Source organism: Phyllostomus hastatus, unplaced genomic scaffold (assembly GCF_019186645.2).
Source record: "Phyllostomus hastatus isolate PE091 unplaced genomic scaffold, TTU_PhHast_1.1 phas_contig_402, whole genome shotgun sequence".
In the NCBI taxonomy this organism is placed as follows: domain Eukaryota; kingdom Metazoa; phylum Chordata; class Mammalia; order Chiroptera; family Phyllostomidae; genus Phyllostomus; species Phyllostomus hastatus.
Window position 1 is genome coordinate 5612274 of NW_025333873.1, and position 27351 is coordinate 5639624.

The 27351-nt window shown below is 33.5% G+C and overlaps 1 protein-coding gene across 3 annotated transcripts in view; it reads left to right on the forward strand.

Annotated features, from left to right (window-relative positions):
- ATAD2B (ATPase family AAA domain containing 2B) overlaps positions 1–27351 on the forward strand; it is a 127248-nt gene that overhangs the window by 56932 nt on the left and 42965 nt on the right. For all 3 annotated transcript variants that reach the window (XR_006786347.1, XM_045844425.1, XM_045844426.1), the window contains exons 14-18: positions 208–367; positions 3596–3686; positions 8796–9107; positions 12258–12393; positions 20258–20444. Coding sequence is in view for 2 of the 3 variants with exons in the window: in XM_045844425.1 (XP_045700381.1) it covers positions 208–367; positions 3596–3686; positions 8796–9107; positions 12258–12393; positions 20258–20444 (886 nt within the window). In the remaining variant the exon portion in view is untranslated. The remainder of the gene's footprint in view (positions 1–207; positions 368–3595; positions 3687–8795; positions 9108–12257; positions 12394–20257; positions 20445–27351) is intronic.

The window sequence follows — 27351 nt, forward strand, 5'->3', positions numbered from 1 at the left end:
TATTTGTTGTTGTTGCGATGTGTTAAGTGTCTACCAGTGTATTGAGTACTTTTGAAAATGATTTCTGCATATTTTTTGATTTTTGCATTAGGATCTATTCATGTTATAATTTTATAAATATCATAAGACTGATAAAAGTATAAATAGCAGTTTTTAAGTTTTTCTTTTTTTTTAAATTTTTAATTTTGTCTGAAAATTTTGTTACAGCTCCATAGTGTCAACCCTTCTTGCTCTTATGGATGGATTAGACAATAGGGGTGAAATTGTTGTTATTGGTGCTACAAACAGACTTGATTCTATAGATCCTGCTCTCAGGAGACCTGGTCGTTTTGACAGAGAATTTCTTTTCAACTTGCCTGATCAAAAGGTAAGAGTTTCTGTTTTTGATATATTGAGATTTACTTGTGATTCATTTATGAAAACATGTATCAACTTTGAGAGTGGCATTTCACGAATTTTCATTTTTAAAATTTTGTTGTTATGGGGCAGCATAGTTAATTATTTTAAAAAATCTTGTAATTATTAGGTAATTTAGTCTTTTATCCATTAAATGTTATCAGAAGTTTATGATTTTTAGGGAATAAGAAGAAAACTTTTGATTATGTTGCTCTAGTTGCTTAGTTACTCTTTTCACTAGTTCTCCAGATTGTAGTAATTATCTTATGTGGCAAATATATGTCTCTAGTTAGCAAAAGTAGCTTTGTTCCCATAAAAATAACATTTGTAGAATATTGGTCAGTTTATATTTAAGAGCCCAATATGCAGGTTTTCCTAGAAATGACCATAACATTATATTTAATTAAAAGCAGCATGCTGTTCATTATAGTATAGTTTTTAAAAGAATGTGTAATTAAAACAGGGCAGTGTATATTCATTGAGTATGCAAAATGTTATGTAATATATTATGCAAAGTTCTTTTTCCCTATTTCTACTTGAAATTGGTATTTTCAGTTTTGGTTTGACCAGTTTAATCATTGACTGTTTCTTCACTAGGAACTTAAGTTTGAAGGGGAGAAACATAAAATAACTTGTTAATTATTAGCATAAAATAGCACATATTTCCTCTATGCAGTAATGCTTCTTAATTTCTTGTTTTTTTCCTCCTCCATTATCATCAACAATACTATAATTATTGTTATAACGGTTAGGTGTGTGTTTATGAATCCTTAAAAATGAGGGGCTTGAATTTGCCTTTAACTCTTAGTAGAGGAGGCTCCTTTTCTGTTAGGGGAAGCCATGTGATTTATTCTTCTGTATGCAGTATAGAATAAGGTACATAATGAAATGTTTCTTGACTTAAATAGTTTTTTCTTCATTCTTTTTCTTGTCTGTATGATAAAGAAAGGAGACTGATTGATTATATAGAGAAAAAGAGCAAGGCACTTAAATGTCTTAGAGACCATACAATAACTTTGACCTTAGATAATTTTGTTTCTCTAAACTTGTACTTTTTTTTAAAAGATTTTATTTATTTATTTTTAGAGAGGGAAGGGAGGGAGGGGGGGGAGAGAGAGAGAGAGAGAGAGAAACATCAATGTGCGGTTGCTGGGGGTCATGGCTTGCAACCCAGGCATGTACCCTGACTGGGAATCGAACCTGCAACACTTTGGTTCGCAGCCCGCGCTCAATCCACTGAGCTACGCCAGCCAGGGCTACTTGTACTTATTTTATGAATGAGAAGATAAGAATAGACCATCCTGGCTGGTGTGGCCCATGGGTTTCATGTTGGCCTGCAAACCAAGGGATTGATGGTTTGACTCCCCATTAGGGCACATGCTTGGTTGTGGGCCAGGTGCCCAGTTGGGGACATGTGAGGGGCAATCAATTGATTTTCCCTCCCTCTCTTTCTTCTTTCTTTCCCTACTCTTTAAAAATAAATAAATAAAACCTTAAAAAATAAATTAATAAAAAGATAAGAATAGATCTTTTTTGAGGTCTCTTCCAGCCAATTTTTCTTATGTGTTCTGGTTCACTAAAGGTCTTGTATAAGCTATGCCTGTGCTATTAATGAACTCTGTATAGATTCTTAATGTCATAGTCTAGAATCTATAAGCTTGTAGGATATTTTTTTTGGACCTTGACTTCTTAGTATTTGTTTAAGATACTTCAGGATGGAAGAAAATAAATATCACATCATTGCTTTATTTTTGGTAGCCGTACACCTAACTTAGAACTTGGAATTGAAGCGATAGCTATTGATTCCAGATTTTGTTTACTTTTTGAGCAAGATATTTCTGGACAACTTGAAAGTTGTGGTTTTTTTTTGTTTGTTTGTTTTGGTGGAGGACTCCAAATTTCTTATCAAGCCAGTAAGATTACATAATGAAAATCTTGGTTATAATCTTTTTTTCATAGTCTCAAAAAGCTCAAGTAGTAGTGTTGAGGGAAACAAGGGTATTTAAGTTTTTCCTTGAAAGAAGGCAAATGTGAAAAAAATATTTCTGATATGACCCTTCATGGTGGTGATATCAGCTGATTATGGATTTTTTATACTTTAGTGTTTCTTTTTTACTATGGGGAAAAATGTTAAAAGTTTTGGTTATGCTATTTTGAAAAAATCATGGTAAAATGGCTTAAACCTTTAATTTTTTTCAATGAATTCCATTGATATTTACCTTGTTATATATTAAATGATGTCCATGAACAAGGACATGAACAAGGAATCAGGAGGCTTTGGCTAGGAATGAATGGCAAAGATGTACTCTAGGGCCCTAGGATTTGCAAATTAGAAATATAACTAGGCAGTACACCCAGAGTGTTCTGAAGAAGAGAGTCTGAGAGTTCTTACTGTAAAAGCTACATGCTTGAGAAGAATCAGTCTTGCAGTTTTAGCTTCTGGATCGGTCTGAGATGGTAATCTTCCAGATATCCAGAGGTGTGCATAATGGGTATCAAGTGGTCTGGACTTCTGAACAGCTTCCTTGTGCCTCAGCCTGGTTGGTTTTAGTAATTTAGCAGCTTGACCATAGTGACTCCACTGTATTTCTTCACTGTTTTCTCAATGCCAAAGCATCAACTAACACGAGATAATATTGTGCATTATATTTTATTACTTAATTAAAAACTTTTGACTTCAAACTTTTTTAAAATTCTAAATTACTTGTTGTTTAGCTCACTGTCAGTCATAATACTTTACGCATATGATTGAACCAGAGGTTCTGTGAAATTTATAAAGTTTGTCTAAAAGTTATGGTTATTATAATACAAAGTTTCTTATTCATATCTGTTCAAATAGTCAAAATGATGTGGTGGGAAAGGGAAATTTAGTTTTGAAATCTGTCTAGTCCTAGATCAGTCACTTGGTCATATGTGCCACTAGTCAAGTGTCAAGGTCCTTCACCTCCCAGAGTATTAAACGCCTTAGTTTGTGAAGTAGAGACATGATCTCCACTACATGGCTCACAGAGTTATTATGGGAATCAGAGTTGATGCAGAAGACGAGATATTTAAATTCTTTAAAAAGAAACATTTGCTTCTCTGAGATACAGCTTAGTCTATAGTTTGTTCCAGAAAATAACATTTGAAGGATTGATATATTTTATTAACTTGTACTTTTTTTCTTAAGAAATTTATTTACCTGTGTTCTTCTTTTTAGGCAAGAAAACACATACTACAGATTCATACCAGGGACTGGAATCCAAAATTGTCAGATGCTTTTTTAGGTGAATTGGCTGAAAAATGTGTTGGTGAGTGCTACTATTTGAATTCTTTGGTTGTCATTGTTTGCTCTGTTCAGCCTTCCTCTCTCCTTATATTTGGAATGTGAATGAGTATAGTTATATCTTTGTGCAATGGATGGCTCTACCTTTAAATGTAAAAATTATTTTAAACATTTTACTTGAGGTATGAACACTTCTAAATTAGGATTCTGCCATTAGGTGATTGACTAACAAATCTCAGTAGTAATATTCCTTTCAGTGAGTTTTGGATTTTCAAAATATTACTACAGTATTTCCTTTTAGGAATTGTCCCTTTCAGAAATTTTACTAAGAAAAGTAAGTATAAACTTGAAAGGTGAAGGTTCACATCTAAGGCAGGACTGTGTAGTCTTTTACTTTGCAGATTTCATAATGGACCATCTTCATGAAGTTGAGTGAGAGGAGTCTTCAGAAAACATATTTAATGGCATCCTCTAGTGTTTCCCCAAATACAGAACTTTCCAATTTAATGTTAAGTTATTCACAGAGTGGAAGATCTCCCCACAGAGTCAATGAATACCATGGTCTTAAAAGGGTGTGGTGAGAGTATTTTATTACATACATGACCATACATAGGAGATATAATTCAGGGATTTTGGCTCTAATCAGGTCCAAAATAAAATGAATGCATATTTAAGCAATCGAGTATACACATATGTATTTTTTCCTTCATTCTTTTTCCATCTTTTGTCTATTTTCCTCTTAGTTTTCTCGAAGATATAAATTAAAAGACCTCTCTCCATGAACTTTTAAAACATTATGAAGAAATCCCCCAAATAAGTCCACAAACAATTAACAGCCTATTTGGAAAAAACTTTAAAGTTACCAAAACCAAAAAGAACAAACCTAGTGAAAAAAAATCATTGTGATCCACCATCAAATAATTAAAACTTAAATAGAACATTAGTCCATTCAGTTAGCTACATCCGAATTATCCTCTTCATCCACAGGGACCTCCATCTCCGAAGCAGCATCTCTCAGCTTTTGAACCTCAAAGACCTCGACATCTTCTGGTGAGGAGAAAACGTAAATCTCTCCAGCACTACTCCAGTTTAAGCTTTGCCTGGTATCAGAGAGCATGCGCCAAACCCATTTCATGTACATTTGGCTTGACCTTCACAAAGCCCTGTGCTGCTATGGGAGAGGGTGGTATTTGATGCAGAATCCAGTCTTTTTCCATTTTGAAATTTGACCCCTTTTATTTCGTGCTATTTTTATGATATTGTATTAGAGTACAGAGCAGACTGGGAAAGTCTTTTGAGATTCTTCTGTGAGTTTGTCACAGAATGGTCCTTAACTGAAACAAGCAGAAGTCTTCAAATAGTTTTGGAAACTCCCTAAAACATAGGTATTATAAAATTATTTTCTATCACTTTATCTACCATGTGAAATACTGTATTCTCTAATTCTTCATACTAAATATTAGAATCTCAGTTTCCTTTTTCATTTCCAAAGACCACTACATATAATTTTTTCAAGTGATTTATTTAGGCTTTTAGTCAGTTCCTTAAGTTAAAAAAAATTTAAGACATAATTTCCTATAGGACTGAAATACTTCTTGCCTTTTTTGGGGTGGTAGTTGTAGTGGTTTAGAATCTGCTTATATATACACCATTTTTTTCTTGGAGAAAGACATAAAAGTCCATTATAGTTTTTGATTTGTGATGTTTATTCCATTAAAAAAACCAATTTAAATGAAAAAATTAAATGCAGGTCTTCAAACAAAAATGAAATAGCAAAACATCTTAAATTCATCATGAACTCATCACTTTTTATAACCCAAACATGTTTTAGCATGTATGGGTTCAGTTTGTGTTTAACAAAGAACACGCAGTATTGATGGACAAATGCCAAGATGGCTGACCTCTTGTTACAGGTTGTGGATTTGGTAGCTGTTACCTTTAAATAAATTCCTAAGTGCTTGGAGTGTTTGCATGCATAATAGGTGTGATTTTTAAGTAGTGTTCAAATAATTCTGGTATCCAGAACATGTGCACAAATAGTAGGAGCTTAAGGTTAATGAGGATCTTAAACCTATCATCTTTCTCAATTCATTTTCACTAAGAGGGCCAAAACAAACGGAAGTGTATCATTGAGCCATCTATCTTTGAGCCTTCAGTATGTTTGATGTTTTACTTAAAGAATAACTTATAAAATTTTATTATTGCCTATTTCTAGTCTATACCCTCTTTGAATAGCTTGTATTTTCAATTTCAGACAAATTTCCATCTTAATAGCAGTATTTAAAAATGCTTTTTCTTTGGTATCTAGATATTTGGGTTCATCAGAGTTTAGAATTATAATGGTAGAATTAATATGGTTATGGAATTGTAATGGCAGAATTCATTAGTACCAATTGTAGTGGTAGAATTAATATGGTTATGAAATGTTGGTTTTTTTCCTTAACATCAACTTTTAACTTTCAAAATGCAATAGTGTATTTTTGGTATTTCTGCAATGATTGTATCATCTATTTTTCTAGAGTAGGACTCTTCTGAGAGTGAAAAAATATGCTCTTAATTATGACAAGATGAAGCCTAAACTAGGGTATGAGGTCACCTGAAATATAACCTATTTAGTCATAGTTTTGATGTACTTTTAATTCTGTTTTAGAGTCTCATAGTGGAAGTATATTATTAATGCAGTAGGTCTTATTATTTGTGTGTATCAGACTCACTTGTAAAGTTGCCTCAAAATATACATTTATAATATTAAACGTGATCAGAATCACGAGAGATTCTGATTTACTGTTTGTTGGGAATCTGTTTTGTTTCAGTTTCATTGTTTATTCAGATGCGTAGTCAAGGCTGAGCACCACAAATAAAAACTAATATTCTCATTCACAAGCTAATGTAAAGAAGAAAAATCCTATTTTTTTATAGTCTATTGTTTATGATCATCTGTGTGAAAATTTACTTCTTTAAATGGGATCTATTATTATTGAGAAGCTTTTATGTTACCTTTGATAAATTAAGTAAATGAATAATACATTGTAATTATGTATATTATTAACATTATTATGTCCAACATAAATGTTATGACATTTCCTATATAAAATACCTTTCAGTGGCTTTTTCATTTTTTCTGAGTAATTTTTTTTAACTTGGGTTTTACACTTAAAATTAGCTCACATATAGTATGTTCACTAGCTGTGAATATACTTTTAAAGAAGAAAGAGAAATGTGGTTGTTTATATATTGTTTGAAGATAGTTTATTCTTTACTTCTTCTGAAATGGATTATTTCATTAAGTATTTATAAATGAGCTGGTCATTCTACAGTTTTATTGAGCTAATTTTAACAGCTATGTAGGCACAGGGAAAGATACCTTTTTTCAGGGTTATTCACTGAGAAATAGAAAAAAATGAAAGAGTAGTGGTAAATTTTGTTTTCTGCAGAATTATTTGGAAGATTGATTGCTATGATGGGACCATGTTAATGTTTAATCTGTTTACAGTTGTCTGTGAATTAAATTCTTACAGGTCATATTAAATTTCCCCCTAACTTTGAGTAAATATTTCTTAAATAATGCAACACTGTCTGTTTTTTTTTTTCATAATTTTCATTGAAATTGTTTCACAGTGATTAAGTTGCTTTAATAATAAAATTGTTTAAAATTCTTAGGGGAAAAAAAGCTCAGTAGAAATAATTTATCTACTTTTTTTGGTAGTGCATGGTAGCCTAACAGTTTTACCTTCCCAAACTATAACCTTGGAGTTACTATTTTTTCTTTTCATTCATTCTTTTACTCAAGAAATATTTACTGGATATCTACTGAATGCTAAACCAGGCATCATTCTCTGTATTTGAGAATCAGTAGTGATCAAAACAAAAGCACCTGCTCTCAGAGCTCACACTGCAGTTAGGGAAGTCAGACAGTAAACCTAATAGGTAAATGATTAGGCAGTGAGTGCTATGGAAAACAGACACCAGGCTAAGGAGGATTTTTCTGTTATTCGTACGACTTGATTGGCAGGATCATTTGCCTTACTGATCTGGGGATGTAGTTCACTGTAGATGTGTGAATCACTTGCAGTTCGATTTATACGGGTGTGTCCCTTAATGTTCTTTTTTCTACCACTTAGTCTAGGGCCATGTCTTCTTCCCTCTTAGTGTTCTTGTCAAACCACTATTTTTATTTCAGTATTTTAGTATTCATTGAGGTGATTTTGAGGTATAAGAAGATAAACCTGGTACTACTTTTTGAGGATCTTAGGGACTAATGTTCTATAACTAGTTCCCATGGTTCCCCCTGCTGGCATAATTGATAAAGGTGGCCAGATGCAAATTTAATTGCTGATGTAAAAAAACACCATGGTTAGTTTGAGTTTTCTTTCTTTTTGTGTGTGTGTGTGGTAAAGTCCTAATAGTTCGTGTATTTTGTATGCATTTGTTGCTTAAATGAGTGAAATGACTTAAGAGCACCGGGGCCTTGATATGTTGTTTAACTATTATGATCACTTAAATATGGGCAATAGATAATGCCCTTGTTGGTATGACCCTTAGAACTAGACAATGTCATTTTAAGCTAAATATATATATATAAAGTTAATGTAAAAATTAATGAATTCTTACTCTCTTTAATACCTTTGGAACTATCAGAGATGATCATGCCTTTAAAATGTAATTTTTGGGGCAATTAGATAATAACTAGAATAGCTCTGTTTTTGAAGTTTCTGCTTATGTACTGCTTTGCACTACTTTATTATATGTGTTTGGAAATTAATAATAATTGGAAAAATTTATAGGTAAGTGTAATGTTATAAAGACTAAACTAATGACTGGGGATATTGATGAAGGATTGAGATGAAACTATTATTCTTTTAAAACCTTTCCTAAGAAAAGTTGCATATTATAATTGTTAGTATGGCACAAAATATATGATTTGTTTTAATATTATTAGTTCATGTGTTCATTAAAACATTCAAAACATTTTTAGTCTTAATGAATAAACAGTTTCATTAGGTGATTTTAAATGGTCAGATTTCATTTTGCTGGTAAAATTACAGATAATTATTGATTTTTTATATTTGCAAAACACAGTTGGTACTTAGAAGAATGAACTCACCTTTGTTGTCCTTTTCCTTTTGTGCATTAGGGTACTGTGGCGCTGATATCAAGGCCCTGTGCACCGAAGCTGCTCTGATTGCCCTGCGGAGACGTTACCCCCAGATCTATGCTAGCAGTCATAAACTGCAGCTAGATGTTTCCTCAATAGTGCTCAACGCCCAAGACTTTTACCATGCAATGCAGAATATTGTGCCTGCTTCCCAGCGTGCTGTCATGTCTTCAGGACATGCACTCTCCCCCATCATAAGGCCACTGCTAGAGAGAAGCTTCAACAACATCCTAGCAGTCTTGCAAAAAGTGTTTCCTCATGCTGAAATTAGCCAGAGTGACAAGAAAGAAGGTACTGTGAATTATTTTTTCATATTGTTAAAATGAAATAAGTACAGGCATAAAGAAATTTTGAGTTGCCTCATAAACTAATTCATGTGTTACTCTTTTATATTTGCCATGAATTTAGAAAATACATCTTCGTCATTCACAACTGTGTATTCCAGGCCTGGCATGTTGCCTAGCATATGGTATAGTTGCCTAGTGAATGTTTATAAAAAGAACAAATGAATGTTTCTTCTGTTTATTTGCTCCTGGGATGCTCTGACTGTCCTAATGTAGGAGTATTATAATCTTTTGAGAAGTTGACTACACTAATAATGGCTTACATTTATTTTATTATTATAAGGCCCTTGCATAAATTGTCATTTATTAATCCTCATAATAATCCTGTGGTGTAGGTACTCTTATTTTATAAAAGAGGAAACTGGGTGACTAAAGAAGGTAGTCGTTTACATAGGGTCATTCAGCATGATCTAGGGCTTACGCAAATGCAGGGACCCTGACTTCAGGGCCTGTGCTCTTCACTATGGTGCTAGAGGGATTCTACTCACCAAATATATTTTGTGATTGGCAGGGCAGTCTGCAGTTTGCTATGCTAATGGAGTACATTTTTAGTGAGGGAGTAAATTAGACCTGCTTAGAAAAGGTATGGAATTCTAGTCTCAGGATTGTAGTTTGGACCTGAGATAAAAAACAGAAAGCTACCTTTAAAAATGTCACTCATTTAGAGGAAAACTTTAGGTTCATATGCTAATTAAAGTAAGGCCCATGAACTTTGAGGAAAAAATAATGTGTTTTAATTATCTTCATTTCCCAGTTCCTGTTACCCTGTTTAGCATGTGGTGTGTACCAAAAAGAAAATTGTTCACTGAATTATGCTAACATTGATAATACCATATATAGTAAAAACCATCAATATTCAGTGAATCTTGGTATTCTAAATTTATTTTTTGGAAACTTTATTTTTTAGGGATGGATTCTTACTATCACATGAATTACTGAATTTCTTAAATTAGTCAACTAGGGAAGGGAATCTGTATTTTATTATGTTTGAGCCAGGTACTTTACCATAAATCATACATTTTTTTATCTCTGATTTTCATAACTGAGGATATGTATTTTTCCCCCCAAATTTTTAAAATCATAAAAATCTTATATTCCCTTCTGAGAGATTATGATAGCTCCTTTACTTCCATTTGAGCATTTTTTACAACATTATTATTTTTTTCTTACAATTTTTTTCGTAAGTATAGAGTGTGCTTTACTTCAAATTTTTCTTTATGTACCAATGGAGAAAGAGAAATCAGATTGTATTTGATTAATAAGAAGTTTTTAGTTATTTACATATATTATTCTGGTTTGTTTTGGACTTTAAATATTTTTCTTAGACAAGTATCCTTCTTTGTGTATGAAATTATCACTCAAAATATAATTATTTTTCAGGTTGACTTTTACAATATTAGTGTACTAAATATTTAACTTCTATTTTTTAAAAAAGATTTTATTACTTCTAGAGTGAGAAGTAGGGAGGGAGAAAGAAAGGGAGGGAAAAATCAATGTGTGGTTGCCTATTGCATGTCCCCTACTGGGGACCTGGCCCACAACCCAGGCTTATGCCCTGACCGGGAATTGAACTGACGACCCTTTGGTTCGCAGGCCGGTATTCAGTTCACTGAGTCACATTAGCCAGGGCAAATACTTAGTTTTTGAAAGCCATGAAAATCCACATCTGCCAGAATAAATCAGTGTCTTATTTTAAAAAGTATACCTTTTTTCCCCTTTTTTTGTGGGGGGAAAAGTATGATTTCTGTGAATCTCAATTTTTTCCCCATTTCTTGTACACATGTAGTACTGGTTTTTATTGAATGAATTGATGGCACTTTTGTTAGGTATGTGTGGAGTTCAGCTATTAATATTTCAGGTTGTAGTCCAGGTAATTTTTTTTGTTTTAGGTTTTATTTATTTATTTTTAGAGAGGGAAGGGAGGGAGAAAGAGAGAGAGAAACATCAATATGCGGTTGCTGGGGGCCATGGCCTGCAACCCAGGCATGTGCCTGGACTGGGAATCGAACCTGTGATGCTTTGGTTCGCAGCCCGCAAAGTAAATTTTTAAGTAAACTCTCAATAGGGATTTCAGTTTCTGTTAATCTATTAAACAGTAATGTAAGACTCACATAGAGAGACTAATGCTACCTGAGTGAGTGCGTTTTAAAGATTGTCTTTGTTTCCACTTAATTCCTGACTCCTTTTTCAGCTAGTGTAGGTTTTCTTTGAAAAAGGTGTGTACGAGTATATGTGTGTATACCATGTGAAAAAATAAGGGTCAGTTTTTTCCATGTTACTTTTGTAAGAACCGGCCATAACTCAAGTGCCCTAATCTTTTTGGGGGGATTTCTCCTGTTCTTTCATTTACAGCATATTCCTTTGTCTCCCCATTTTGGCTGCTTCTTTGCATTTGTTTCTGTATGTTAGGTAGATCTGTTATATCTCCCAGCCTTGGTAGCGTGACCTTGTGTAGTAGGTGTGCTGTGGCTCAGTGGTGCACTCTCTTTGGTAAACTGAGCTAGGAGCTCCAGGAATGTCCCCTTTGTGGGTTTTGTGAGCCCTTCTGTGGTAACTTGCGGCTGTGCCAGGCGATCCCACGAAGCAGAATCTGCTCCAGCGGGGTCTGGTGCCTGCCCAGATCTCCCTCTGCTGTTTGCCACTTGTGCAGCTAACCAGGTCATGCCTGATGTGGTCTGGAGCCAGCCACTGGATATGTTGGTTCTGGGCAAGTGCTCTATTAATTATACCAGATATCTTAGATGAAATGTACTGGTTTTGGTCAAAATTAACTTAGAGATTTTTAGTAAGTAGCTGGGTATTTTATGAAAGTGCCATTTCTTTTGTAGTCACCTTATGATCAGTGAAATCTCCTAAATTACATCTTATAACACTTAAATAATTTGTAAAGGTGAAATAATTACATTTGTTTTACTTATAAATTACTCAAAACATTGTAGTTTGTCAGTTTGCCTGCTCAATCTGTATTATTTAATAAATAATTTATTAGTTAATATAATTTGATTTTTAAACCAATTGTTTTTAGCTTTTGTATAGCTGACTCATATTAAATGACTTTATATGCCTCAGTCTTTGTGATTTTTTTGTCTTTGAACAGATATAGATACTCTGATTTTAGATGATAGTGAAGATGAGAATGCTTTATCAATTTTTGAGACCAGTTGTCACTCAGGATCACCAAAGAAACAGTCATCAGCTGCTGCTGTACATAAATCCTACCTTCATTTTACAATGTAAGTAATTTATATCAAATTTCTTTCCAGTCAGCATGATTTTTATTACTTTATGGTTAGAATTATGGTATCTTTTTACTTATGGTTCTAACATTGAAAACTCTGATTTTTCTCTTTGGATACAATTCTGAAACATTTACTGTGTGTATATATTTTTTGTGTGTTGTAATAAATTGGTTTTTGGTCAACTGGAACAATTTTTTCTCAACTGATTGTGTGATTTTTATTTAAATGAGGGTGGAAGGAAGGGTTCCCTTTAGAAAATCAACTCATGTACCCAGTTTTATTGCTTTTTATTTGAACTATAATGAACAGAAGTGAAATATTTACCATGGTTGAGAATATTTTAATTTATAATAAGATTTGGATGATATTTTAGGGACCCTAAGGGTACTAAAAAGGTTTTGGATTAGAAATTGCACAGTAATTAAAAATTAATTTTTGATTCTCCAAATTCCCATTAGTTTACACTTTCCTAATTTAGATGTTATGGTATTTCTGTTTACATTCACCTTTATCTATATCAGTGATTTTCAACTGGTGTGCCACAAGAATTTCTAAAACATGCAGTACCTGGCTGTTCAGCAAGGGGCACTGATCTCTTCCCTTTGATTGTCAAATAAAAAAATGACAGCAGCCTACACAACAATAGCCATCCAGTGTGAATGAATCAAAATTCTACCTTTTTTTGGTCAGATTGGCAAAAAAATACATATATTTTTTCATGTACCATAGAATTTTAGTAGTTCGTGCCATGGAATGAAGAAGGTTGAAAATCTCTGAACTATAGTAAAGCAGCATATGCTGTGCACTTTAACAGGTAAACAATTTTAGTGCTAATCAAGGGACTAAATTAAGGGACCAGATAGTTTTCAAATATTAATATCATCATCACTTGCATTTGCATAATTATCATGAAAGTTAAAGGACCGTAATGCTCCGGTCAGGTAGGTCTAATCACACTTTTACTGAAAATGTGGAATTGTGTGTACTTTTAAGTACTTTTTCTTTTGACATATTTTGAACAACTTTAAGTTTCTCACATGTAGATTTTGGTAAGATGTTCATTCGATTATTTGCATTGATAACTTTTGCTTGTTTTTCATTAAAAAAATGATACTAAATTTTCATTTACTCTATTTTTCTTTAACATCAAGCTCTTCTATTAGAAACTTTTCCTTTTACTCCAGGTCTTTTCTTTTTTGCCCTCTGGGAAGTTTTCTTAGACTGTTTTAGTAATTTTAGAGATCTGTCTCATTGATGGTTAAGGGCAAGCCATAGTCATTGTTTTCCCCACCTGGAGAGAGAGAGAGAGAGAGAGAGAGAGAGAGAGAGAGAGAGAGAGAGAGAGAGAGAGAGAGAGAGTGTGTGAGTGATTTGTTTTGACAGTTTTAGTTATTTAGATTTGAAATATATGAATGCAGAGCTAAAGAACTGTCAAAAGATTTATGTTCCAATTTTATAAGGTAGTTCTGTTTTCAGTAGAGTGTACAGAAATAGATTTTGATGTAAGAAAACTTCACATGTAATTTTGAGTTTGACTTTTTATTAAGAACTTTCTCTACCAGTGATTTAATGGGTGTCACTGGTATGCCTCATTTTGTTTGTTTTAGCCTTCCTGAAATTGGCTTAAATTAGCTGCCTTAACATAAGCTTTCTAGTTCTGAAATTGACTCTGAGACAGCTATATCCTGGAATAAGCTTTTTTTTGTTGTAGATGTTTTGATAAATTTAATTTATTTACTTATCTATCCATTCTACCAATTTTTATGTGTTTATTCTGTGGCAGGCACTGTACTAGGTGTTGAAGACGTAAGTGTGATTAAGATGTAATGTAGTTCTTACTCTGGAGAAGTTCTTGTTATTGGGTGACAAACGTGATATGGCTGAAGTGTTATGAAAACAGAACTAAGAAGCTTTCATTGGGAAGTCCAGGAGGGCTTCACAGGACAATCAGTGACATTTGCTGTGTTTTTGAGTATGCAGGGATAGGAGTTAGCATCTGATGTTCATTACAAACTAGATGTGTGGTATAATACATGATATAAAACTTGGAGCTTTATATGTGATAATCGTATATAAATAATCATATAGCAAATTTGTAGTATTGCGATTTTATAGACAGTGAAACTGAAGCATTAAATTAAGTAAATTGTCCATGATCATGCCGCTAGCAGGTGTCAGAACCAGGGCCCATACTTTATTTCTCTGTCTTCTATGTGGTTTCCAAATGGATTTCTGAGTTTAGTAGGTAGATAGGAAAAGCTGTTGCTTTTGGGGGTAGGTTGGACAGTAAGTTTTTACACTTTCTAAGAAATAAGCACTTCAGAATATAGGCCTTTAGTAAGAGCTACACATTTTTTTTGGTGGTGTTGTTTGATTTGGGTTGGTTTGGCTCCCAGTATTGGCCTTCCAGACCAACACTGACAAAGTGCTAGACACATAGAAAGCATGACTTTAATGCTGGTCTCCAGTAACACTGGCGTGGCATTGCCAGTGGGTTTCTGTTTCTGGGAATAGTTGCCTAAAACAATGGTGAAACCTTTTATTTAGATTTAAGATGAAATATAAGTAAAGATATTTAAGGTCTATCAGTCTGGCAGAGAACCGTTATGATGGAAAATGAGTTTTCTTTATTATTATATATTACCATAAGGGAATTAGAAACACAGCTTTCCAAGGTTTTCCAAATGAAAATAGCTTTGTTTTTTTTAATTAGAAAGATGATATACTCTGTAGAAAATTCAAGTAATAAAGAAGAGCATAAAGAAGAAAATAAAAATTAAAGCCCAAGCATCTGAAGGTAATATTTGTTCAAGTTTTGGTGACCATACTTCCATATTCTCTCTATGCATATAGACAGACCCACATATTATTTTATAGGAATTATATCCTCCTTTTACGTTTTTGAATATATCTTGCTTTTTTATCCACTATGTTGAGATTGTTATTTCATGTCAGAATATGTTTGATATCATTCTTTTAACACAGCTACACAATACTTTATTTTTTGGATGTTCCTTTATATAACCTTACTGATAAAAATTGAAGTTTTCAATTTTTCTCCTTTTATAAACAGTGCTGTAATAGACATATTTCTAAGTATACATATTTTTTTCATCCTCACTTGAGGATATGTTTATTGATTTTGAGAGAGAGAGAGAGAGAGAGAGAGAAAGGGAAAAGGAGTAGGAGAAACATTGATGTGAGAAACATCGATCATTTGCCTCCTGTACACGCCTTGACTGGGGATCAAACCCACAACCTACGTATGTGCCCTGAGCAGGAATTGAACCCATAGCCTTTTGGTATGCAGGATGATGTTCCAACCAAATGAGCCACCCATCCAGGACTAAGTGTACATTCTTATACCATTATCTGATCTAAATCAGCTTAGGGTAAAGTTAAAAAACTCTGATTACTGTGTCAAAGGGTATATATACATTTAAAAACTTGATACAAGTTGTTAAACTGCCTTTAATTTGGGCTGTACTGGTTTTTAGAATTGATTTGATTTTGTTTGGCTTTGGGAAAGGTTGTACCAATTTCATTTTCATCACTGTTGTAGGAGAGTATTATTTTTCCTATATCCTTGTCAATTCAGAGCATGGTTTGTCTTTTAAATCTTTGACAACCAGATATATGAAGGTGCCATCTTCCTGTTTATTTGAATCATTCACTTGTTGTTCCACATATTAATTAATTAATTCAGTTATTTTGTCAAAGTGCCATCATGTGCCAGACATTGTCCTATGTACCTACAATACATCAGTGAGCAAGATGGGCTATGGGTTCTCATTCAGCTTACATTTTAGATGGAGACAGACAATAATGCAATAATGTAATAGATAAAATGTTAGAAGACAAGTACTATGAACAAAATGTAGAGAATTCTAAGAGGTAAGGGAGTTCTTGGGAATGAGATGAATTGCAGATATCTTGGGTATGAATTTTGGTATATATTTAACATAGTTGGCAAATTTAATTTTAGAAAATTATACTTTTCCCACCATCTACTAATAATGGGTATTAAAATTAATTTTTAGTTCATCGATCTAACATGTAAAACCCATTTTACATTATTTATATTTTCATAATTTTTCATCTGTTAATAACTACCAAATCTTTCTCAAGCCTAGATCATTCTTAAGCTTTAGACCCTGTCCAGCTGCTTATCTCCCTTTTTTGTGCCTTAGATCTTTCAGTACAAACTGGACTGTGCCCCTCTTCTCTTCCTGTGAATCCTGTGAGCTACCATTCATTTGGTTGTCCTAATTAGAACTGGGCGTCATCCTCAGCTTCCTCTTCTTCCCTTCTGTATCTAGTCAGTGACCACGTCCTGACTAAATAAAGTAAGAAACATCTTAGGTTGTTCCTTCTCACCTCTTTGACACTGCTCGTCTAGACCACCATTAACATTTCATGCTTGGGTTATTACAGCAAACCACTAACTAGTCATATTTCTTCCTGTTTTGCATTTTTTCAAAATCCCTACCTGTACTGACATACTGAACTAGAATTATCTTCTAAAAACATCTGTAAGATGATGTCATTACCTCTGCTTAAGCACCTTAATACTTTCTCATTGTCTTCAGTGAACATCCAAATTTTTAACATGGCTTAACAAAGTCCTTCATAGCCTTTCATAGTCAGATTCTCCTTTCTGCTTCCCTTCCATAATTCCCCAGTACCTTTACTCTATTGCCCTAAAACCTTAAAAGAAGCTGGATGTATGAACTACATCTGTTAGACCAAAGGACCAAGGCCTTTTTAGCCACTGGTGCTTTGTACATCCTGTTTTTATTTCTTGGAATTTATCTTCTCTGCTTCCAGTCTACTGGGTTTATGTTTCAGTAACACTGTCCCAGGAAAGCCTTCATGAGTTTCTAGTTGGGGTCTCTCATAGTCCCTGCACTTAAACAGTGCTGCTTATTAAGCATACTGCATTGCAGTAATTTGTGTTATTTCCTTTTTTCACTAAATACCATTCAGTTATGAGCTCTGTGATAAAAGTGGTATTTTTGGATTACTAGGGCCATGGCATTCAGCATAGGAAGCATTCTACAGTTGTTAAATGAATGAACATTTTGAAAAATGTTTATTGATACCTTTTTCTTTTTAATTGCTGCTTATGTCCTTTGCCCTTGAAGGCATTTTTTTGTTAACACTATGCACATCGGCTCTTTATACAGGGCAAATTCCTGGTCTCATTTGGTTGTTTGCCATTTGGTTAAGGTTGTAATTTTTGAGTCAGAAAAGTTTATAAATTTTTATGAATTAAATACGTGAATGCCTTGTTTTTTCTTATTTCTGTGTTAGAATTCATTTTACTTATTTTTCAAAATGAAAATTTGAATCCTCTCTATTTTATTTTCAAATTAGAAAAGAAAGTTTATTTAGGAAGAGGGGGAAGGGAAAAGAGCAGACACGTGCTCTCCCTCCCAAGAGAGAGCACATGCTGGGTCCTTCTTCTCGAGGGCTTTAAAGGCTGGGCGTTTAGGAGAGGTCTCAGGGGAGGATCTCAACAGAGTATTCATCAGCTTTGTTTATGCTGATATGCCCCAATGAGATGATTTCCCCTGACTTTATCCATCCTTGGGTGTGGTTGGCATTAATTGTTTTTTTGTTATCTGTATTCCTGAGTAGGGTGATTTAAGCTCTTTACCCTTTGGTTCGAAGAAGTGTGAACCATTTACTCTAAGTGTTCTTGATTAGGGAAGATAGGATTTTGTGATTTACTAGATGTGTGTAAACTGTTTGGCCATTTAACTATCTCAGTTTCCCTGTTTCATTTGTCCTGGCTCTCCAGCTTATCTCATTCCCCCCTAAGAGGCTTCCATCCCTGAAATCTTTTAGGGGTGATGAGGGGGACAGTCAGTCTTCAATAACTGCTTCCTGCTGACAAGGACCACGGTCCCTGCTTGATCTAAGGGAGACATGGAAATGTGGATCTGAGACTGAAATTGAGAGGCTATTACTGATTCTTCCAAAGTAGGTGTGGGCTGGAATCCCCAAAGCATCCTCATTTTGAAGTACATTGTATCCAGAAGTTGGTATCTGCTCCTGAGAGGGAGAGCATTTTGAATCCTCCCTATTTTAAACATTGATTTTATAATTCATCCCTGTTCTGTTTATTTTTTATGCTTCATTTCAGTTTTTATACTTTGTTTTCTGGGTCGCCTATTATCTTCCATTGATCTGTGTTTCTTTTTTTGATGTATTCTACATTCTGTTTGTTCTTCTGTTCTATAATATGTTTCACTTAAAGTGGGGGATATCTTAACGTGATGATGCCTGGGCTTTGTGATTGTATGGGTCTGAATGGGAAATTGAAATCAATTGTACAGTTTTATACATAACCTCTCTGAATCTTGTTTTTTTTCATATGTTTAATAGGTGGAAACTATATATTTCATAGAATTGTTAAGAAAGTAAAACAAGAAGTTTTAATGAAATGCTTGTTCCTAAAACAGTTTTAAATATTCTGAGATTGGAGCTAACATATTTTTCCAAAATTTTCTTGACTATTCTTTTAGATAATGCTGTATATAAGTTTTAAATCTCCCTCTCTTTCTCAAATTCTTTTGGGATTTTGATTTGTTTTAAATGTATAAAATAAAATATTATAAAATATATATTTATTTAACTTTAGTTAACTATAAAGGCATTAGAAAGAGTTGACTTCTTTATAGTCAGGCTTACGTTATATCTTGTATAGTTTCATACTTTTCTTTAATATTTGTTCTTATGCTGTTTGTATTTTTGCATTTATAAATAGGATGTTCTTTCCTTTTTATGGGTTCTTGATGGTGTTTTAGAAATCTTTGATTTCTCTATTTCCTTTTTTTTTAAGTAACTTTTTAAAAAAATTTTATTCATTTATTTTTAGAGAGAAGGGAAGGGAAGGAGAAAGAAAGGGAGAGAAACACTGATGTGTGGTTGCCTCTCGTGCCACCCCTACTGAGAACCTGGCCTGCAACCCAGGCATGGGCCCTGAAACTGGGAATCGAACCAGTGACTCTTTGGTTTGCAGGCCCACACTCAATCTACTGAGCTACTCCAACCAGGGCTCTATTTCCATTTTTTGTCTTACTATGTTGCTGGTAGAGTTGGACAGTTACTAGGTCATTCTCTTGGACTTTCTAGTGTATAATCATCCTTTGCAAGTAACAGTGTTTTCCCTATTTCTTTCCATTAGTTCTATTTATTTGCTTTATTCTTATTTCATTGCTTAGAATTTCCTCAATTATCTATAGTGATCATATATAAAATTTATTTCACTTATTTAAGTTTCATCAGTATATTTACCTTCTCTGGTGTAGGGGTTTAAATATCATGTATTAGGGTAAAAACAGATTTTATTGGCCTAAAAGAAAATTTGCTGCCACCGAAAAATTTTTACATTTTTTTCTAGTTAAAAAAAGTATGGTTTAAAATACATAAAATTTAACATTTTAACCATTTTTTTTAAAAGTGCAACATTTTGGGTATTCTTCAGATGTACCTCCTTATTGGAGAAGTGGGATTCTTAACATTTGACCATGAGTAATTATTGATAATAACTGAATCACACTTAGTGACTGAAGCATTTTCCAAGTTCATGTATGTGGTGTGATACCTACATATTTTTACTTTCTTTTAGAAGAGATTTTTACACTTTTACATCGTAGTTATTAATATGGTAAGAGAGCTCAACATTTTAAAACTGATTAATGAAAAGTGATTCACTGTACTTAATCACATAGGAATGTTCTATTAATTTGGAGTTACATTCTTTTAATATAAATATGTTGCCTAATGTTTTCATATTCATCTTCAGAATGTATGGTTTCAAAATAATTATTATGTCTTACATGTATTGCAGGTCACCATATCATCAGCCAACCTCTTACAGGCCAAGATTATTGCTGTCTGGAGAACGAGGCTCAGGTCAAACTTCTCACCTTGCTCCAGCACTTTTGCATACTCTAGAAAAGTTCTCTGTGCACAGACTAGATCTCCCAGCACTTTATTCAGTTAGTGCCAAAACACCTGAAGAATCATGTGCACAGGTAGGTTTATACCATATCAGAGCACTACCACCTTTCTTATTGTTTGTGTCTCTGTAGTATTTATAGGTACAGTTCTTTCAAAGAACAATGTTATGAATAATAACTTTTTGTTGCTCATTTGTTAACATAATATTAAGTCAGAGGATCCTTTTGATGTGTAACATTTCCCAAAGTGAGCTCATTTGTTTTTATTATGATACTTCGTTCATTTCTGAATTTTAATATCCTGTTTCTTATGTTACAGTTAGTTAAACAGTGGAAAGGGGGCTTCTTTGCCTTTTTCTGACTCTTGTCAAAACTGTGGTTTCAGAGCCTTTCTAGACTTCTCTTTGTACTGAGAGACTTATTATAGGAAGGGAAAAGGTATCCAATTTGAGATGCCAGGACTTAAAATTTATATAGAAATACGGTATCACTTTAAAAATGATATCTAATAGTATCAATATTGAAAGTATGTTTGATATTTGATTTTCAACTTTATTTGCTTGTTGTGAAGCAGACTTGTACTGGGGCTGTTTATATTTCTTGAGGTTTTAATATATAGCTATGAATTTATTTTAAGTTTGTCATGTGGTAGCTAGAGGTTAGGGGAATACGATTTTTGAGCCAAGGGATCACATCTTCACCATTTCTGTGTCTCTGACATAGTGCTTCTAGTAAGTGCTTACTGAATGTCTGAATACCGTTTCTTATAAATAAATTAGAAGAGTGTCACTTTTTACTTTGATATATATCCTACTTTCAGAGATTAGATGACTAGAATAGTAACACTTAAGATCATTGTATATAATTTTATTGTTTTTTTTTCCAGTTACCTTTGATAAGTACTTAGTACATATTTATATACTATGTTATTGAAAACCATTCTCTACTTTGTAGCAAGAAATATTTTTTAAACATTTAAAAATATTTTTCAAAAAGTTTATAGTTAGATATCATCTCACTTTTACTTAGTTCTTTGGGTGTGAACATCCTAGCAGCACTTTGCTGCATATAAAGCTCTATTTAAAGGAATTCTTTCCCCAAAACTCATGTACTTAATAAAAAAAAACCCCTATATACCAGTAATTTGCTCCAATTTTTATACATTCAGTTCATTCTTGCTGTATTTTCCAATAATGTTGAATTATATGTTTGCTTATATATTTCCTATTTGGTGAGGCAAAGTTTGTATGCAAGTGAGACAATTAGTCAGGACCATTTAAAATAAATCCAAGTGGTTTTATTTATAGAAAAATATAAGTTAACAAAATTGACCTCAGAGGAGAGAAAACCTGAACAGACAAGACACTAGCTGTGGAAGAAGAAATTGAGTGTTAAAAATGGCACTAAATTCAGATAGTTTCAGAGGGGAATTCTCTTAATCTTAAAGGATAAGATCATTTTGATGTTATTTAAACTGTTCCAAAGCATAGAAAAAGAAGGGAAAGCTGTAAAATCAACAAAAACAATAATGATAAACTTTTGAAAGAAATACAAAGAAAACTGGAGACTAATCTCATGCAGATTGTAGTCATAAAGTAAATATTACAAATGGAATTTGGTAGCACATCAATAATATGTCATTATTAAGGATTGCAAAACTGATTCATTTAGACATTGAGAAAGACCATCGAAGTGGACACATTGAAGTTATAATTATTTGTGAAATGATTGGAAAACTTATAGTATCGACCGAAAAAATTATTAGGGACAATAAGAGAATTCTGTAAGGTGGACACTTTCAAAGTTAATGTTTTAAAATCAATAGTATTCTTTTATATAAACAATAACAAGTGAGAAATATAATGGAAGAAGAGGTCCCATTTAAAATAGCAACTAAGTTTACCTAGGAATTAACTTAAACAGTTAATTTGCAGGGTTTAAAAGAAGAAATCTAAAAAATTCATTTGAGGAGGACAGTTGAAATAATGAAAGACATGTTCTGTTTTTAATTATATACTACAATTCAAAGTGTGGTCTTAAATTGCACAGATAAAAATCTCAACTACTTTGCTGATTGGTTGTGACCTTGGACAAGTTGCTTAACTTCTTTGAGCCTTAATTTGGTCATCTGTAAAATGAAAATAATGATACCACCTAAGTTGTGATAGTTTTTTTTTGGGGTGGGGTGGGAGTTGTGATTATTAAATAAGCTTATCCAGCCCTGACTGGTGTGGCTTAGTGGGTTGAATGCTGGCCTATGAACCAAGGGGTTGCTGGTTTGATTCCCAGTCAGGGCACATGCCTGGGCTGTGGGCCAGGTCCCTAGTAGGGGGCATATGAAAGGCAACCACACATTGATGTTTCTTTCCCTCTCTTTCTCCTTCCCTTCCCTTCTCTCTAAAAATAAATAAATAAAATCTTAAAATAAAATAAGCTTATTCACTAGCTTGGCATGCAGTACCCAACTAGCTACTCTCACAACTAATGGCTGGTCAGACTCAAAATTGGAATGCTGTGAGTTCTTTTCTAACTTAATTTGTGAATTAAGTGCAATCTCAATGATAATTCTTCCCAGATTTAAGAAAAAGTTAAAAAAGGACTTTGTGTTTCCTGTACATAATAAACAATGAGCATTGCATGGCCAATTCAAGAGGAAAAAGTGTAGTGAGGGAGCCCTGCTAGGATTTAAAAGATGTAATAGAACTAGAGTAATAAAGAATTTGTACCTGTGCAGGGATAGACAAAGTAATAAAACAAAAGAGATAATTCAGTTAGGCCTGTATAGAAATGAGAATTTAGTATCTGATGATGATGATGATGACATTTCATATCAGTAGATAGAGTAGATGGATTATTTAGTAAGTGGTCTTGGAAAACTGGCTGGCTCAATGAGGGGAAAAGAAAAAACCATACCAACCTAGGTTTCCTGCCTTTTTCTGTGGCCCAGAAACAAATCTAGATTGGCAATGGAGGTATAAATTGCACAGATTTAAAAGTGTTAGGAGAATTCACAAGGTCACTACATTTATTGCTTTGGATATGAGAAAATAATTTCTAAGCAATGAACAAAATCCTGAAAATGTTGAGATAGGGTCAAATTTTACTTTATGCAATTTTAAATTACACATGGCAAAAAAAATTCTTTAAATAAAATTAATAGTCATAACCTGGTAAGAAGTATATTTGTAACACACATGTCAAGGACAGTTTTCCTAAACATAAAAAAAAAGTTTATGTCAATAAGAAGAAATAGTAACTATCTAATATTAAAACTAGCAAAATAGCATGCCATTTAGGGAAAAAAGCAAGTTTTAAATCAGTCTATCTAAATACAATCATCTTTGTGTTAAAAAAACTTAAACATTTTATATTCATGCTTATATATAAGTGGAAATTTTATCTAAGAATGTCCCCCCAAAACCTGTTAATAATCATTGCTTTGGCTTGGGGGAAGGGATTTGGAGGATTGGGGAAATAGGTAAACTTTGTCATTTTAGTTTATACGCTGCTGTACTGTTTGAAATAGTATTTTTCTTGTTACATGTATATTTGATAGTACCAAGCAAAATAAAGACAGAATCATGTTGAAAGAGGAACATTTTCAAAGTGAGAAGCTTTTCTGTCTGTCATTGTTCCTTATGGCTAATATGTGCACATATTCACACATTACTGGCTTAGTGAGGTAAGGAAATACTTAGGAGGCATTGTAGCAAAATGTATGTTGATGTTATTGGGATCCTAGAATTTTTTTCCTGATTCCTAGCTGGATCATTGGGCTAAACTTGCATTCTAACTGTATACTCCTTGGTCTCTTCCACATTTCTTGGCTTTTACTACTTTTTTGGCCACGTGGGTGGAGAGGATGGTGAGAGGTGTCACTTGGTAGTGGAAGACAGCAAAACCCTACCATTTATTGTTTTGGTTGTGTTACACTGAATCTATAATACATCAAGATGTCTCATCTTCTCTGCTTTCACCTGTAAGCATCTGGGTTGGAAATAGAGCTTAGAGCTGCTTCTTTAGTGACCACAACCTGGATGTCCAGTCTGCAGAGGAACTGAGTCAGAATTCTGTAGTCCCGGTAACTGAAGCTCAGACTTCCTGTGAGCCCTGGCTAGAGACCAGTTGAACTGTCCTGGTTAATCTCTATTTATATCTTTTAAAAAAAATTTATTGACTTGAGAGAGAGAAACATCGATTTGTTGTTCCACTTACTTACGCATTTGTTGGTTGATTCTTGTATGTGCCCTGGCCGAGGATTGAACCTTCATGTACTGGGACAGCATGCTAACCAACTGAGCTACCTGGCCAGGGCTGACTATTTGAATCTTAATTGCATATTTAAAATTATTTAAAATTCATGAACATAATACTGTCTCTCTTTAAAAACTTCAAAAAGAGTCTATTATATAATGAAACCAAGGAACTTATTCTTAATTTGTAGACCTTGACATGCCTGGGTATAAGTAAGTATAAGAGTCCTAGGGAAGAAAGTGCATGAGTCAGGTGCTGCAATGCTGGGAGGATCAAAAACCTGTCTATACTTGTATTTTTTTCCTTCTCTTCTCTTCTCTTCTCTTCTCTTCTCTTCTCTTCTCTTCTCTTCTCTTCTCTTCTCTTCTCTTCTCTTCTCTTCGGAGCTAGTCCTCCTATAGGCAAGATTATCTTGAAATAGATGTGGAACATAAGGATTCAGTCTGTGGCAAATTGTTATCCTGTGCTCTTCTTTTTTCCTGGTCTCTAAGATACTTAATATAAATTAAAATTGGTTATTAAATTCTGTAACATGAACATGAAAGTTTATCTTAAAGGGAAGAAGTCCTACATCACCTTTAAAAAGGTTGTATTGATATGTGAGATAAGATGGAAAGTGTGAAGAACACTATTTGATATTTCTTTATACTATGGGAATCATGTTTACTTCTCTTTCTATCCTTTAAAATATCTACACACAAGCATATTTATGACAAAAGTTCCTTCTCTTCTTCCAACTGCCTCAGCTATTGATTAATAATTTTGATTGGGTGAAAAATGGTAGAGAAGTTAGTATCTGCTGTAGGATTTTCTCATTGTTTCTTAAGATTTAGTGAGCATGAGAATTTTCTGGGGGTGCTTATTAATATTTCTGATTCCCTGGCTCCACACCCATAGATTCTGATTCATTAGATTTGGGGTGAGCCCTAGGAAGCTGTACTTTAAATATCCCAGGTTTTACCATTCTAGGTCTGAAGTAGATCCCGCTTTGAAGTGTAGTACTTTTGCCGATCACTGGACACTAGTTAGACATTTATTACTGAAACAATTGCCAGAGTTCATAAAATAGGGGTGTGTGTGTGTGTACATGTTACTGAGCATTTCTTAGTCTTCTTAAGAACTCTGGAAGGAGAATGGAAAACCCCAGTGTAGACTGGAAGATTATAGTTTTCTCATTAAGTTCACAATTGGTAAGTGAGCCCTACAACAAGGCCGGAGATGTTAGTATCCGTAGTAAAAGACCTATCTGTATTAACACTCTTAAAAACAATAACAACAACTATGATTCCCCTTTTCTGACATCTTCAAATGTATTTTTTCCTGTTGTTTCTTTTGTTGACTTAGGCAAAAAGTGATTGATGAGTGTGCAATATTTTATCTTTTTCATTAATACAGAAGTATGATTGAATTGATAATATAGCCTGTCAAAGCTTTGGAATTTGGGTCCTGTATAATGTTATGAATAAATTTAAATGGTCAGTAAGGTATTTTTTTTGGTGACATTTTTAGTTGTTTTTTTTTTTTTTTCTCAAAAGGAAAATGTATCTGGAAATGTTCAGAGGAAATCCTTTTTGATTGAGTAGCATGAAGGCACTAATAGACTTACCTATGTGTTTACTTTGGACTCTCTTGCGTTTGTGCACAAGGGTCTCCAGATTCCTCCCAGCAGTCTGTGTGTACTTTGCATAATCTTGTGTTTGTGGGCCTGGCTTTCTGTGCTTTACCATGGTGACCATTTTTTTTTTGAGTTGTAAACAAACCATACCGGTCCAGAGTGTACCACATTTATGAAAATTCTTGAAGTTCTTAGGTAATGAAAATATTAGAAAAGAAATTTGGGTTATTTAATTTTCATAACAAGTTGATTTGTATTACAACCATTATCCAGAAATCGTAGTATAGTTGTGTTTTCTAACAGGCTGGTTTTATATGCTGGTAAAGAAACTGGGTATTTTATTTCTTCATTCCTGAATCCTCATGTCCCAGACAGTGACTTCTTTTCACAGAGATGCTCTATAAATCTTAGTAAATGGAATATAAATGGAGCAAAGTGATATATATATATATATGGAATGAAGATAGCAATATAGGTGTTTCTTGTAATATTTTGTGATAACATGGTGTAAGGAATTAAATTTATTGTAATAGTGCTTTTAAATTTTTATAAAAATTTAGAATATTTTAACTTCCAAGACTTTTGTTTTACTTAGATTTTATAAATTTAGCACATTCATAATACTGTAATGTGATCAAGATAAATTGTGGAAGTTTATTAAGACAAAAGTTGTTTTCCTCTTTCTCATATAGTCAGTCCCTTTTAGGAAAGTGAAAGCTGTACTGGCCTGGAGCTTTCTGCTTCATTTACATCTGTTCAATTGTTCTAGTCTTCAGGTTCTGAAGAAAATGTTATGCCCTTGTATATTCTTAATTTTTTAAAATATAGTAAATTTTTATGCCTCGAACATTTTAATTTGGCAGCTAAAGAAATGACTTGAGAAAGTTCAGCTTTTGAGATGACAAAGACTCTTGTAAATATAGGTGCAGTTTATGTTTTTAGTGTTTCCTTACATGGGTACTTTTAACGTCAGTGGCCTGATTTTTGCCTTTCAATATTCCAAGGGAGTATTTTGTGATTTTTTTAAAGAATAAAGAAACAAAAATATGTTATATAAGGAACCATGATATCTGGGGCAAGAAGAGGCCAGAAGGAAACAGAGTATATTGTTTA